The sequence below is a fragment of the Gigantopelta aegis genome, chromosome 4 (assembly GCF_016097555.1).
Source record: "Gigantopelta aegis isolate Gae_Host chromosome 4, Gae_host_genome, whole genome shotgun sequence".
In the NCBI taxonomy this organism is placed as follows: domain Eukaryota; kingdom Metazoa; phylum Mollusca; class Gastropoda; order Neomphalida; family Peltospiridae; genus Gigantopelta; species Gigantopelta aegis.
In genome coordinates this window covers 76,458,844-76,475,032 of record NC_054702.1, presented here as the reverse complement: position 1 = coordinate 76,475,032, position 16,189 = coordinate 76,458,844, and the positions used below count along the sequence as shown (strand labels likewise).

The 16,189-nt window shown below is 32.7% G+C and overlaps 1 protein-coding gene across 1 annotated transcript in view; it reads left to right on the top strand.

Annotated features, from left to right (window-relative positions):
• The window catches only part of LOC121369993 (tubulin polyglutamylase TTLL5-like), a 38,670-nt gene extending 23,156 nt beyond the window's left edge, over positions 1–15,514 (top strand). Inside the window, exons 19-31 of the mRNA XM_041495075.1 lie at positions 1,270–1,332; positions 1,976–2,038; positions 2,604–2,655; positions 3,080–3,197; positions 3,520–3,961; positions 5,326–5,440; positions 5,787–5,933; positions 6,405–6,517; positions 6,933–7,138; positions 8,914–9,084; positions 9,905–9,991; positions 12,737–13,487; positions 14,356–15,514. Coding sequence (XP_041351009.1) covers positions 1,270–1,332; positions 1,976–2,038; positions 2,604–2,655; positions 3,080–3,197; positions 3,520–3,961; positions 5,326–5,440; positions 5,787–5,933; positions 6,405–6,517; positions 6,933–7,138; positions 8,914–9,084; positions 9,905–9,991; positions 12,737–13,487; positions 14,356–14,473 — 2,446 coding nt within the window. The 3' untranslated portion in view covers positions 14,474–15,514. The remainder of the gene's footprint in view (positions 1–1,269; positions 1,333–1,975; positions 2,039–2,603; positions 2,656–3,079; positions 3,198–3,519; positions 3,962–5,325; positions 5,441–5,786; positions 5,934–6,404; positions 6,518–6,932; positions 7,139–8,913; positions 9,085–9,904; positions 9,992–12,736; positions 13,488–14,355) is intronic.
• Positions 15,515–16,189: the final 675 nt, after the last annotated feature.

Here is a 16,189-nt window from a genome sequence, read left to right as displayed (position 1 = left end):
ACCACTTTAATTGATTACAGTCAGTGCTCCACAACTGGTGTAACAAAGGCTGTGGTGCGTACTATCCTGTCGGTGGGATGGTGCATATAAAAGATCCCTTGATGCTAATCAAAAAAGAGTAACCCATGAAGTGGCGACAGCGGGTTTCCTCTCACAATATCTGTGTGGTTCTTAACCATATGTCTGATGCCATATAACCGTAAATAAAATGTGTTGAGTGTGTCGTTAAATAAAACATTTACGTCCTTCCACTTTAATACATTACATTAATAGTTGATATTTTGACTTGACATTTTTTCCAGTGACATTTTGTCCTACATCCGTTAATTATAAAGATGTGGTTATAGGGATTATTTTTATGTGATTCCCTAACAACAGATGTGTCAGGGCCACAATAAATGTATTCATAATAACAAATCATTGAAAATGTAAACAAATATCTGCCATCTTGGATTGTAGTAAACAGACAAACAGGAAGATGTTGTTAATGGGCGATCACAGTTCTACAATAAATCAAAACATCTAAATTTTGTCATGTACTGCAAGAGTAATAAATTAAATTTAATTACCTCACAAAAATAAATACTTGCAATAATGACAACAACACTATTTTTCAATAATTAAATGCGATATCGCTACTTTTTCACTTTGCCACTGAATAAAACGTAAAGTGGCAAGTAACACGAGTTCTATATTTGTTATAAAGTTTTATCAATGTATTTTATACCTGATACAAGTACTGGTATTCTTCCAATATTAAACAATAAATTTTTATAGACGTTAACTAACATGTGCTTTTCAAACCTTGCATTCGGCAATGGTGTAACGGATGTGAGAGGCGCTACCAGTCTTCCGGTGCGGTCTCTACTGTAAAGGTCACTGTGTACTTACCTATTATCTAGTGGCCAGTGGAGTCTTGTATGTTATAGTTGCCATGAGACCTGACATGGCTTCATATTCTGAAGGCAACTAATGACATCTGTAAGAATACAGTTCCTATTTCAAGCTTCGGTCTTTTTCCAGTATTAGCAAAATGGTTCCTTATCCACAATTAACCAAACTTTTTATCTCCCTTTTTCCCCCAACTGTCAATGTTTATAAGTTGCATGACAAACAATCACTTCTTTATCGCCATAAATCTTAGAAACTCACTTCCATGTTTTCAAATATTGTATTTTATACCCAGCAGGTCTATTTCCTGTATGTAACAATTTGTTCTATTTTGAATATCATGATTTATTGTCATGTCTTGATTCTCTTTATTTCCAGATATTTTCTGCAGTTTAATACAACACACAACCTTACCCTACATCAAAAGTTGTATCCTGAAAGGTATGATATTTTGTGACTTAACAGGCCATTTGATCTCATAGTCATACATCAGGGCACACCCTGTACATTGCCATATTAGCCAACTGCTAATTTTTACACAAAATGGAAAAAAAAACACAAGAAAGAAAAAAAAAGACTTTGGCTAATAAAATATTCCTTAAATTAACCACATTTTAATTATTTTCATTTCTGAAAATTGGCTGGGCCAAAATTTGTTCCAGTGTGAGCCCTGATACATTTGAAAAGCATTTAGTGTATAGTGTTGTGCACAGTGAATAACTGTATAATTTTTTATTATTATTATAATTGCCTAGCTAAACATTCAGTTTTATATGTCATTGACTATAGCATTGTTGATTATAACTCCCATCAGTCAGGTTTGGAAGATGACCAGGAATAAATTAGAGTACCATATGAAATTTTACATGATCTAGTTAAATGTTGTGATATTGGAAAATGTAAAACACACCTACCCAAAATTTAATGTAACTGACTTTCCGGATAATAAAGTTAACTATGATCAAAGTTTTGTAATTTTAAACTATATTTAGTAGGTGTTTTAATCCCTTGTTGAAATTAGGTATATGAAACAAATATATGAACTGTGTTAAAATCCTTATGATTCCTTTAATTATTTTGACAGGCATAAAACTAATATTACCAGACCAGTTGCATTAGGGATGACATCTGTTGGTTCAAGGTCAAGGTAAGTTGTGAAATGTTTAGTTTGTGGGGAAATCAATCCATTTGTTTAACTAGGTCTGTCTGAAGTATCGAGGATATTACAGATAAGCATAGTTAATTCTCGGTCTACGAATTATTTCAGAATTATCAAATATTTGACATCCAATAGCCAACGATTAATAAATGAATGTGCTGTAGTGATGCTGTTAAACAAAAACAAACTTTAACTTTAACCACTTGTTAGCAGAGTGAAATACATGTGACATATACAGTTAGTTAGACAAATGTTTTATTGTCAGATGCCACTTAAAGCGTCTAACCAATGTTTTCCTACTCCATTGTGGTTTAGCAGCTTGTTGGATTTCAGCTTGCAACAGTGTCCCTTTGACCAATAAGGATTAAAACCTCAGGTTACTATTTAGTGTGAATTTAAGAAATGTGATTTTTGCTTTGCTTTTTGCCATCTTTGTAATATCTTTATATTGTAATAATAGTAAATAAATGGTGGTGTTAGATTTTAAAATCTATACATTTTTAAACACAAATTTGAATATTATTTGATTTGTAATTTGCTATACGTATTTCAGAACAGGATTTTTGCAGATCACTGGTTCTGGGCAGGGCAAAGTTGATCAAGAGGTGAGTTGAGTGAAGATAGACTTTCTGTTAGCTGCATTCATCACAATTATCGTGCAGTATTTATTAACAGATTTGAGTATCAATGGTACTTTTATTCTGTAATTGCTTTAAAACAGTTAAACAAGATTATTTTCACATTTATGCAAGTGCATGCAGTAATTGAAGTTATGTTAATAAAACTATACCATTGAAGTATGAAGACAGAAATATTATCACTGACAACTGTTTACTTTTTTAACGTGGATTGTTGAGGTGTTTGTGGTGTGATTTGTAATAGTTTTTAATTCATTACAGGTAAACGTTTGAGAATGGTTGGGGTTTCGTATAAAAATGTTGGATTATTTTTATCTCTCAATACATTACACTGAGTGTTAAAAATTAAATACAATGGTGTTATCCATATTTATAAAAAAAATTATTACAGAAAAATGTGGAAGCTTATGCTCAAGCCATTCTGAGAACCCGCCAGTATGAGAGACGACTGGGTCACAGAAAGAGGAAAAACAGGAGTCACTTGAAAAAAAAAACAGCAGCAAAGAGAGGTATTTGGGTTATCTGAAAATGTTTGTAGACCTTATTAATTGAATAAGTTTCTTTAATAGTGAAGACAGCTAATGGATTCAAGTAAGTGTACACAGTGTACTTCGTTAAGACTGCTTGCTCTTAGCTTTAAAAAAAATGGAAAACACATCTACATTTCCTTTGAATAGGCAGTCATGTAAATATTCTTATAACTCAATTACAGATAAGGTATCACAAAACATGAACTTGATATTAACCTGAAAAACCCCAAAAAAACCATTGGCGTGATAAATTATAAGTATGACTTAAAATAAAAAGACAAAACTATTTTTCATTATGTAGATACGAAAAGCAAACTAGTGCAGGGTGTTGTAGAGGAAGCAGATGACTACAGTGAGCAGCAGTGTGAGGAAGACTCCACACCTGCCACAGAGACACAGACATCTCCCGTGGAATCACAGTCACTGGAGACGCAGACTTTTAACAAAGAACCCGAGTTCAACATTAAAGAAACAGAAAAGAAAATCATTGTGGAAGTTGAACCAGATGTACCACCACCCCACATAGAGCCACTAGTTGCCACTACCTCTCTGCCTGCACTGCTGACCGAGGAGGACAAAACGAAGTCGGTTTACGTCGAGGACAACGAACGCGGACGGCCAGAGCCATCGGCTAATTCAAAACATACCTGGGAGTCCAAGATTGAGCTTCCTCCTCCCGAACCTGTTCTGACAAAACCACAATACGATGTTGTAAATTTACTGAAGAAGGGTGAAACATTAAGGTGAGATAAATAATCTGATTTTATCTTGAAATAAAACAGATTCTTCTTTGTTTTAGTTATTATGATGTATCCTTGCTATGTAAATTGACATGTTCCTGCATATAAAGTGAGACCGCTTTACCACAAAACTTGTCTGCAACAAAAATACATCAATGTTATACACATGTATTGTTTATGTATTTGTTGATGTTTAATACTTGCAATGCATTAATTATTTAGAAGGTGGCGGGTAGCCCAGAAATAAAGTGCTCGCCTAATGCACGGTAATGGGCACATTGGGCTATTTCTTATTCCAGTCAGTGCATCACAATTGGTATAACAAAGGCCGTGGAATATGTTGTCCTGTCTGTGGGATGGGCATATAAAAGAGCCCTTGCTTCTCAGAATTACCAAATGTTTGACATCCAATAGCCAATGATTAATAAATAGTTAAAGAAACCAAACTTTAAAAAACATTATTTAGATGCTGTTATGTCTTCTGTTATAATTACAATATTATAATAAGGTCTCACTACACAGATCACTTCCGGTTGAGGGTTGATTGATCACGGTCCACTATAGTTCCTAATTGTGACACATGTTATGGTTCACATATTGACTTCTAGAAAATGGTGAAGAATTAAAACAATATGTATGTTTAATGGTAAGCCTTCTGGCTGTATTTTGTCCATGTTATTTTGTAATATTGTGCATCGACCTTTTGGGACATTGGTATATAGCGCAAGTGACAGCCGGAGTGAATCGGTTAATGAACCACCTGTTCGGACCGGTACTACAGCCAGATGTGGTCATATAGCAAAAAACTGAGACGGAAATGTTCTCAATTTTGGAGTGAAAATAAATGCTTATATAATGTATGTTCGCAATGGTGTATGTTGTTAATGCCAACAAGAACCCGTTCTATTTGCAATCTTCGTTTGAAGTTGGGCAATTTAACATGGGTTTCAATGGCAGATGACATCTGTGTAGTGAGACCTAATTATTAGGCAATTTTTTTTTCTTACGCCATTATGGCAAGGGAGAAAACTCATGATAAATTCACTATAATGGCAAAATACATAGTTAAAAATGTGAAAAAGATCAAACTGACCATATATAATTATGTCTATTGTTTATTAATCGTTCAGGCAACATGTTATTGTCAAAAGATCTAATTGTTAAAAAAATCGGGAGTTGATGAAATCACAGATGGCACTGTCCTACTTGAATTGTTATCATTTGTGGAACAAACTTTAATAACAAAGGTATATTTGTGTGTTATATTTAGAACCATAACAGTCAGCAAAATCATAACAGTCAGTAACCTCTTGTTTTGTTTTAGTGATCATGAATTTGTAGTAATACAATATTTCTTTTAATTTTAGTAAAATTCAAGCTCGGTCAGCATTTGCTATGTACCTTATTCGAGTCCAGTATCGCCTGATGTCTAATCTTGGTCCAATGACACAAGAAGATACAGAAGCATTAAATGAACAAATGGTGTGTTGTAGTTTTTATTATTTTGTACAATAATGTATTCTATAAAGACATGTAAAAGATGGAACCTTTGTTAAATGATGTTAATCAATAGGGTCTATGGACTAAATGGAATTTAAAAAACATTAAAACAGGTGTATTAAAGGGATTGATCCTATAACCTCTTAGTGGAGCATGAGTAGTAACGAAAAAACTAAATATTTATTTACAAAAGTTTTCAATGTTTTCATTGATATTTATTGATATTTATTGATATTTGCAGATGTTTGTAGATGTTTGTAATTGATCAGTATTTTAATTCTACTTGTTGTTTGCATGCTTAACTCATATTTAAGTTATTTCCTTAAAGGACTTGGTGCTGAGGTTTCTGAAAAGGGCAGCAGTGAATCTTCAACAGCCCTTCAAAGTAATTGTTCCAAGTCGAAAACTTGTTCTGGCAGACAGACGGCGAATTCTTGCCAAGCAGCTGGGAGATTTTGTTCATATTTATAACAAGGTATGCTTATTCTTTAATCTGTTGCTGTTTTTTAATAATAATAAACAAAAATTAACAAAAAAACATGCATAAATTTGTTAATATTTATATTGTATCATATTTTGAATCTGTTCATTATTTCAGTTTTATTTTATCAGGTAACCTCAAGTGTGGTTCTTTTTAATGATACCTTCAGCAGTATTTCTTTTTAGAAAACGTATAATTTTCTTATTACTCTTGTCTTTGAATGTGACTTGTGTAATTTCTTTCACATTCACCAACTTATTAAATGTAAATATGTTGTAAAGATTATCTTTTCTTAACCTTTAAAAATGTAATAGTCATTTTTGTAATGACATCTGTTATTTTTTGCCATTTTTTGGAGTCATTTAAAGCTGTGTAGTTTCAAAATTAAGTGTAAGAATTTGGTCCTTTTTTTTTTTAAATTATTTTTATTATGTTAAAAATAACTAAGATCTGTTATCTTTTCAGGAAACTGAACAACTGAGAACACGTAGAAAGTTTGACAAGAGACAAATTCCAAAAAGTGAAAGTTCAGAATGCCTGAATGAATATAAGTTTGAACGATTTGTCAACACTGCAAGGTAGCGTTATGTTCTCGGTGAATATTTGGCATGGTTTTTGTTCTGTGTAACTTGCATAAGCATCATTGTTTCAAGAATTGAACAGGATAGTTTCTGAGTGGACTGATGGAACTGATTGACACACTATAAGAAATATCTCTTGTGCAAAGTCATTCATACTTAAATATATACAGAAGATACATGAATCATTTATGTTAAACTCTGTCAAACTCTGTTCAAACGTCTTCTGTTTTTAAATTATATATGTGGGGGTTTTCAATTATATATTCCTATCCTATTCAGATATTACTACTTGAATTAATTTTAGCTATTAAGCAAACAAACTTTTAATTAAAAAAGCGTCCCAAAACCACATTATCTAGTGCTGTGCTGTTTATTTTTAATTTGCTTTATTTTATTTTTTTATCTTTTTTAGTGAAGGAGAACTGGAAGAGGTCCTCACTACTTATACAAAGCTGAATAAATCTGCTAGCATTTTCCTGGGAAGTAATTCAAAGTCTCCCCTTGGTGGCAGTCAAGGAACTGCTGGCATGAGCATGCTGGGAACCAGGTCGGATAGCTCTCTGTTGAAACGTAAAGACAGTACTGATGGGATAACCACCTGGGATGATGTACCTAGAGGTAGATTAATGTTAACTCTGATGGCAGAAGGCATGGTGGTGGTGTGTCTCTATTGGCAGTCTTAGTTACCCTGATCACTTCATTTTATTCAGTACTTTTTTTTAAAACAATAGATTTTAATTTTAGTACACTATTAATACTTAATGTGGTTTGATGCCAATATTTCAGTCTAACAAAACATAGTGATCATTAACAAATGAAACAAATGATGAACACATTTTCACTAGCTTCTTGTCACTTTGTGTTCAATGCACATTTGTTCCCAGTTGTGTTTTGTAATAATTAATGTGTCTGATTTTAATGTTTTAATTGTATTGGCTGGACATTCTTAGTCATAGTCATTCCACCTAACTTTGTTTCATGTCAAAAGAAAGTGGCACTGAAATTCCCAATTCTTTTCCAAAAATTCCCAATATATATATATATTTAATTATGTATGTCAGTGATAGAAACAAACAGATTTTTTTTTTTACTAGTCCACCAGACAAATGCACCTAAAAATATATTTGTCCGTCAATATTTTCACTTGTCCAAATAAATGGTTTGTTTTATTCAAGTACCAGGATGATGTTTGTGATTGCTCCAAAATTAAACTGCACTGACATTTTGTCCTTGTTCACTGGACAATCACCGAGGCACATTTTGCTTGTCCGAATACATTTTCACTTGTCTGGACAAACGGACAAGTGCTTATTTCGAACACTGTATGTTCTAATAAATTAATTTATTAACAGTGGTGTACTGAATCATTCAGTGGCCTGAAAAAATATCTCCAATATGATTTACTAGCTCTAATTTTCCCAATCCTGTATAAATGCCTGAAATAGCTAACATAACAATATTTATAATAATGTTAAGTGTACTAATAATTAGAAAGGCATAATCTTTACTTAATTTTGCATTCATGTTAACTTTTCTTTTCTTTTTTCCAACAAACATAATTTGAAGGATATCATCTGTTTAGATCAGGGGTGGGATTTAGCTCAGTCGGTTGAGTGCCCACTTGAGGTGTTTGTGTCACAGGATCGAACCACCTCGGTGGATCCATTCAACTAATTTTTTTTTTTTTTATCTTTCCTACCAGTGCACCATAACTGGTCAAAGGCCGTGGTATGTGCATTCCTGTCTGTGGAAAAGTGCATTTAACAGATCCCTTTCTGCATTAGCTACATTTTTCCTCTGATGACAAAGTGTCACAATTACCAAACGTTTCACATCCAATAGCCAATGATTAATTAATCAATGTGCTCTAGTGGTGTCAATAAACAAAACAAACTTTCACTGTTTAGATCATAACTAAGAATGTAGTCTTAACTCCTATAACTGATCCTCTGTAACAATAATTAGAAACACTTTTGTTTTAGTCTTGTATTAACAATAATAACATGTTTAGCACTGGAATGGAGTTCAATAACTGTCATTATGCAATAAGTTGGGGTTTGTTTTGTTTTGGCTTTTTTCGTTCTTTTTTTGGGGGGGTTGGGGAGGGTGGTATTTTTAAATACTACAGCTAAAGGCTTGAAAACATTTCTCTTAGATATTGTTTTCTTCACTGGGCTGCCTTAATTCAAGAAGTACATTTTAACTGACATATTTGTACAGTTAGATCAGTAATTTATATTTGTGGTTACATATATCAAGGGTATTAACACATAATATTAGGATGACATTATCCAGTGTAACATTTATTTAAACTACCAAAACATTTGCTTTTAGGTTTAGACTTTAATTGTAATGTCTGTTAAAAAGTACTAAAACGTTTTTCTCTCTGATAGTGCGCAGTGCTTCTCACACTGACATTAGGCATGACAGTACAGGCGTGCGCAATCAGCAGCAGCAGCAGCATACCTCTTCCTTTTATACGCCATCTTCCTCTTATGCCAGTGCTGTGACCATATACAGCAAGAGACTGGTTCGCCCGCAGTCTGCGACGCCGCAGAGGACAGGTAGTACATCGTTTCAATTTTTGCTTCAATCCGTTCAGCTTGTCTTGAATTTTTAATTACATTATGTTTGTGTTAGCTTTATTTAGATTAGTCTGCTAATAAATGAAGACATTTCAGTCTTCATATTCTAGATACTTGCATTTGTTTTTTTCCTTTAATAGTTTAGAAGCATCAAAGCATTTTTTATTAGTTTCTGTTTTTTTGGAAAATTTATTTTACTTATTAATAATTTTGATGCTAAATATGGATTAGTTTTTTGTTCATTTGTTGTGCATGCAAGTGTGGTTTGAGGATGAATTCGGCACCTTACACCACCGTTTGTTGTTTAACCTTGCTTAAAAGATATTTGATTCGATTTAAGGTTGAAATGGCATGACTTACCAAGTTAATTTATGTTTTCATGTAAATGAAATTATTTCAAAAAGCAAGCATTCAATTTTAACAAACTAATTTTTAAGTTGTATAATTTTCTTGAATATTGATTTATAGATTCTCTTTTTCATTAAATATCAGTTTTGTTGTTAAATAATATAAGCTTGCAAATTAATAGTATTCAAAAATGCTTGCCAAGACATATTTTACTAAACCTATTTCGTCTCTCTGTGTTTTGGGGGGGGGGGGTCGAAAAATATCTGATAAAATTTTGTCTTGTTTGATTTAAAATACCATTTTTGTTTTGTGTTGCTTGTTGCATTTCAGTTCCATTTTATTCAAGAAAAAACTTTGCCCATATTTAGTTTTTGCATAACATACATAGTAGGTAATATGTAACAAGGTACAGGTTGTATAAAGCTGTTAACAGGAAATTACTTTCTGACAGGTGCAAATTCTTTGAATAGTAGAGGAACATCAACATTTTCTCGTCCATCTACTGCCTCTACATACATTACACAAGAGCCCACAGTTGGTATGTAAAGCTATTATCACCTGTGTGCGGATTTAACCCAGATAGTAAACTTTGTTGTTTTACATAGTATCTAGATAGATAATGTGCCTTACCCTGGTTATACTTATTGCAGATTTAAATTGTCCTTCAAGCTTAATAACGGGGGATAACATGATAGTATGCTTAATACTGTAAGTTTGATATTTAATAGTTTTCTGTGAAATGCTTTCTTTTAAATGTATCATTTTAAATACTATATATTTTTGGTAGTGGTTAAAAATGCCTATTTTATTTGTAAATTTTGCATTAAGTTGTTAATAATTTTTATGCAGGCCTCAGAGAATTGAAAATTTGCATTAATCATTTATGGGTTACAAATAAAAGAAAAATTTAGGTAACAGTTTTTGTTTTTGCATTACCCATCATGACTATGTAAATGATGTTTTAAATCTGATGCGCAAACAAAAAATTGGTAATGCAAAATTAGACTTGTGGGAGTGACGTACAAATGAAACTATCATTCTCACAATTTTCATATTTGTCAATTTTGCCTAGAGGTTCACAATTACTAATATTTTCATGAGCATATAAATCATATTATTACCCATATATTTAAAGATATCTTGGTTCAGTGTTACGTACCACTAAGACATCAAGTGGGACATAACACCTCAATGTCCTACGATTAGTGCACTATGACCTTAGTGGAAGGTCAGTCAAATGAGTTAAGATATAAATTAAAATCAATTATGGGTAATACATTTTATAGAATATTAAACTCACTACTATTGCATATTATCTTTATATCCCTCATGGAATAAATTTCATTGGCATTCACTAAAGCTAGTAACAACTGAAGATTATTTCACTCAGGACACAAGCATGATAAGAGATGGAAGCTTGTTTAATATCCTTTAACACTGGTATAGCCAGGGGGACCATGGCCCTCCCCATCATCTTTTACATTTGTCTTTTGCCTAAAGCACATGTAAAAGTGGGAATTAACACTCATATGTAGTGTCGGTAGTGTGGAAAATATTGATCTTTGTGAACAGTCCCTTATAATATTTTTGGTCATAATTGCACTTATGTTTGTACATTAAATTTGTTGTAACAAACATCAACTTTGCCATAAATGTGGAATAAATACTAACATGTAAAGGCCATACCTTAAAGTAACCATATGTTGATTTACTGTAGGCCAAACTAATATTTTTGAAGGCAATAATTTTTTTAATTTTTTTTATTCAATCTTTTTTTATATTATATTGAAAAAAGGAAGAAAAAATATGAAAGAAGAAATTATGATTGAAATAAAAAGTGAGTCTGGGTTATTTTTATGAATCAGTTGGATGATGGTAATCAGTATTTATATGGTTGGCCTTACTAATACTAACATTTTGTGTTTTTTGTATATATGATTACCGGTATATCTCTTTCTTTAAGGTAATTTGTTGTAATGTAGTAAGTCTTTCACATTGTACTCTTGTACTGTTTTTGAGTTAACCTTCACTGGTTCACGGTCTCATTTAATGGTAAATTGTCTCATAAATGTTATGTGTATTTTGTTCTAACCATTCAAAACTCATTTTTAGTTTGAGGTATCTTTAATAATACTCTGTTATAGAGTGAAAGATATTCTATTAAGGGGCCGTTCAGACATTACATAATGCTATTTTTGTCAAAATTAGACACCCACCTACCCCCTTGTAACGCCCGTAATGCTATACCATACACCCCCAAAATATTACGTAACGCTCGGAGATACACACAGACAATGCAACGTGGCAATGTTTATATATACCCATGTGTACTACGATGACATCATTAAAGTGACGTATTGCTGTACAATGGAAAAAAACAAAACGCGGGTTTTCACTTGTGCCATTTTAATTGATCACCATCCTTGTTGACAAAGAAAAATTGGGGGTTTACATTTACCTCAAAAAAGCTACATTATATATTATTGTTATGGCATGGCATGTTTAACAGAAAACGAAATTGTGTTACGTAATGCTGTTCAATACACACACACCCCACCCCTTGTAACGCCACAACGCTTGGACTTACAAACCCCCCCCACCCCTAAGCGTTACATAATATTTGAATGGCCCCTAACTAATATACTATTTTAAAATAAAATAATCAAACTTTTAACATAAAACTTCAAATTTTTAATATTTGTTTTAAATTGCAGGAAACTTGAATTCAACTCTTTTTTTTTTTCCTTTTTTTGTCTATATTATCATGGGTTTTTTCTGAATTTATTTCAAGAACATCATAAATGCAGGGTTTGTAGTGGTCTTTAAATTCCTTGAAAGTCTTTGAATTCAGTAAAATTATTTTTAGATCTTTGAAAGTCTTTTAATTGTAATAAAAGTCTTTAAATTCTCACAAGTCATTGCCAAAGCAATGTTGATAACTTTTACAGTTGCATGCACTTGATATTTTTCCAGTTACAAGTTTTAATCTGTTATGATGCATGTAAAAAAGCTAAACTTTTTGCCATCGACAGTAACATAAATGAACTGATTTGGTATTTTTATTGCATTCTATTGTCTTTGACTGCTGTGTAAAAGTCTTTGAAAGTCTTTGAAAAATGCAGGTAAAAGTCTTTTAAAGTCTTTGAATATGTTTGGTCTTTAAGGCTATGAACCCTGTATATTTTACACTGTTTGATAGTGATAACTTGATCATAAATAAAAGACATTTGTGGAATTATTTCAACTTAAATATTCAAAGTTTTTTTTTAATTAAATTTTTCAGATACTTACAACGAACAGGCAATACACGATGCACTTCAGCGTCTTTCATTACGCCAGCAAGCCCGGCAGTATGCAGCACTGAATGGAACCAGCGTTTTGCCAGAACAAAGTACGCAACCACAAAGCCATTCTGCCCAAATCAGATCTACTACTACTACTACTACTAGCAGGCTTCAAATGGTAGGAGATACTGCCAACAATTCTCTGATGACCACCAAACAAAATACAGGAGCTCGGGGTGGTAGCCATCATTATTCAGAGAGTCTGAAGTCCACAGAACCTGTTCATAAATATATTTCTATGGAAGAGCACATGACAAGGTCACGGCCATCTTCAGCTTCCAGTCATATATCAGCCTCAACAGGACCCACTAGTCTGCCTCCACAGGGCAATAGCAGAAGATCCCGTCCACACACTAATGTCAATCTACAGAATGCTAATTTGACTTTCAATAACTTCATTGATGAGTCAGGCGCACAGTGGCACAACTCACAGAACCACCAGTCATCATCGCTGGTCTCTCGACAGTACCAGCTGACTCAGCAGACAGCGGCCAAACAGCAGCGGCTGATGGAACAGAGCAAACAGCTGCTGGAGCAGAGCAAAGCCAAGCACCAGGCCATGGTGGCACAAGCCCATGCAGCTCAGCGCACCACAGAAATGACAGTTGACAGCACTGATATCACTTTCAATCCAAAGCCACCTTTGAGACCTGCAGGAAAGAAACCAATGACTTCTCATAGATTGGCACGGTAAAAATTATTGGAACTTTCTTCTTCATTTTGAAATATCTGGAACTTCTTTATTTTTGTTACAGCAGTGTTTCATAGTTCATTAGAACATGTGTTTGTTTTTCTTCTTCGCAATTTGTTATATTATGCATAATTTAAAAATAAAATAATATTCACAACACTGATACGTCAAAGACCTCAGAAGAACTGTCTCATGTTATTAGTTTATAATATAACTGGACACATTTTAGATTTTATTATGAGTTCTTTTTTTTTTTGTTGGTATATGCATATTTTTGCTGCATCCAATTTGTTATTTGCTTGTTATTTGGGGTGTCGGTTCTAAATACATAGCCACTATCTGTTGCTTTACCCTTTCACTATTCTCTGACATCTGTCATGGAACATTGTACTTAACTTGGCTAGTGTACATGTAGCTTAGAGTAGGGGGCTTCAACCACACAAACACACACACCCGTGGATGCTGTGAAGTATATGGATTTTCTAGAAGATATCATTTTCTAATCAGTGTGTTTTTTATAGAGGCTAAATTGTACACTTAAAGTGGTGTTTTTACAACAATTAAGCTGGCCTTTCAAATATAAAATGGTGAAAGATAAAAAGCAGAAATGGGATTTTTGTTAGATGTAAACGGAGAGAAAATTTAATTTTCCAATCTGACAATTGCCATATTTTTTATTATTTGCATGTAATACAACTTACTTACATGACAGACGTTTGTACTGCCAGTTGTTATGATATTACTATTTTACTTTCTAGCACCACAATTATCTTTGCATGTTTATAATAGCTGTTTGGTAGTTGACATTATTTTCACTTTTCACTTGAGTATGTTTGTTTTGAGATTAGTGTTTATTCAATTCCACAGGACTGCAATTGCAGATGATGATGGTGCTCTGACATTTAATTTTTATAAAAGTTTGAAGTATGATATACATACAGGAAAGACACACCTTAAGAAAGGTGAAGGTAAGAATAATAACTAAAATAAATAAATTGTTTTAAAAAAAAACTGGTTCTGATTAGTCGTGTTTTAATCACCTGAACTGATTTAGATAAAACAATGTTTAATAGTGTACTGGTGCTACCATTTTGATAAAAAGTAGCTTTCTAATAAAGTTACTTGTAGTTTTAAAGCAGTACTGTGATATGTAGCTTTGCTAGACAGCATATATTCTCTTCTAGTAATCACTACAAAACGTGAGAGCTTTGGCTACTTTTCATGCAAGACTTGTTAATTTGGTGTCATGCATTTTCCTAATACAGATTGTATTTATTCTTGTCGGATCGGTTGGGTCTCTGAGTGGATAAAGAAATATGATGAGATTCTTTATTTTTTTCAGGGGTGGGGGTGGGTGGAATAATTACCAAGTACAAATAGATGTATGTGTGGGAAAATAAATGTCACCTAATGAAAGCTTAGTCTGTTAATAACTTGATTTTGCACTATTTAACCTGGGATTTATATATCAACATTAAATGAAATTCTGAGGCTGTATTTATTTTCTCTGTATGTGCGTGTCTTTAGTAGAAAAATATATTTTCACATTGTTACAGTAATTATCACATGCATGTGTGTTTCATTTTTTCTTTGGCATTTTATTTTATCTACTTTATGATCACCTGCAAAATATATAATTAGCATAGTATAGTTAATGGTGATTTTAAGAACATGTTTTGACAGGTTTTTAAAAGTGTTTTACTAGTATAATATATGTAATATAATTTCTTAATGATTGGTTTGACATACTTTTTAACTGGTTATTAAGTGGTATCTGCATAATAGTCATGTGTATATATTATGGTCATGTATTCCAAGACATTGATATTCCATGAAGATTCTTGCATACCGGTACCTTATTTGGTATCAAAATATAGAAGAAGAAAAAAAAGAATTGTACAGATAAGCATTAAGTCATTAATCCGGTAAATAAAGGATAACTTTTCTGGTTGTTCAAGTGTTGCCTTTTTTAATAATTTATATTTATTTAAACTACATGCAGATACTGACTCAAGTTTTCTCATAAATACAAAAGTAAAATGACCTTTTTTATCACATAATTTGACATTAATAGTGACTAGCAAAATATATAGAACTACTTTGACACCGTATGCTGTTTTGTTTTATGGCATGTATTTGAAATGAGTGTATAAACTTGGTGATATGGCCATATATATTATTTAAAGCTGGTAATAATAAAAATGTATTTCAGCACAAGTAGTCTCAAGTGAACAAAGTCAGTCTTTATGTTCTTGAATTGATCATACCCTTCTGAGTATGTGGCAGATTGGTGTTGTAATAATTTAATTATAATGCATTTGTTTTATTTGTGTTTTAGACTGACATCACAAGACTGAATATTGTTTGTGAGAGTTTGTGGGAGGACATGTCATCATAGAAGCGACCATCATAATATAACTCTATGCATGGCATGAATACATGTATTTAACCAAACCTAGCCATTGATTCTACACTGAAGATATGTGTAGTTCGCCTTTCTAATACTGTTACATTGCCAGATGACTGTGATATTATGACCATTTTATTGGACCAGTGATATTTAGTTTTTTTAACGGACTGAAACATTGTTCCAATAAAAGCATTCCAGTATTTGTGATACTGAGCCAGAAGTTGTGGAATAGAGATACCCATGTTTTGTGTTTGATTATACATGTGCAGATAGATTAGTAAAACTCGAACA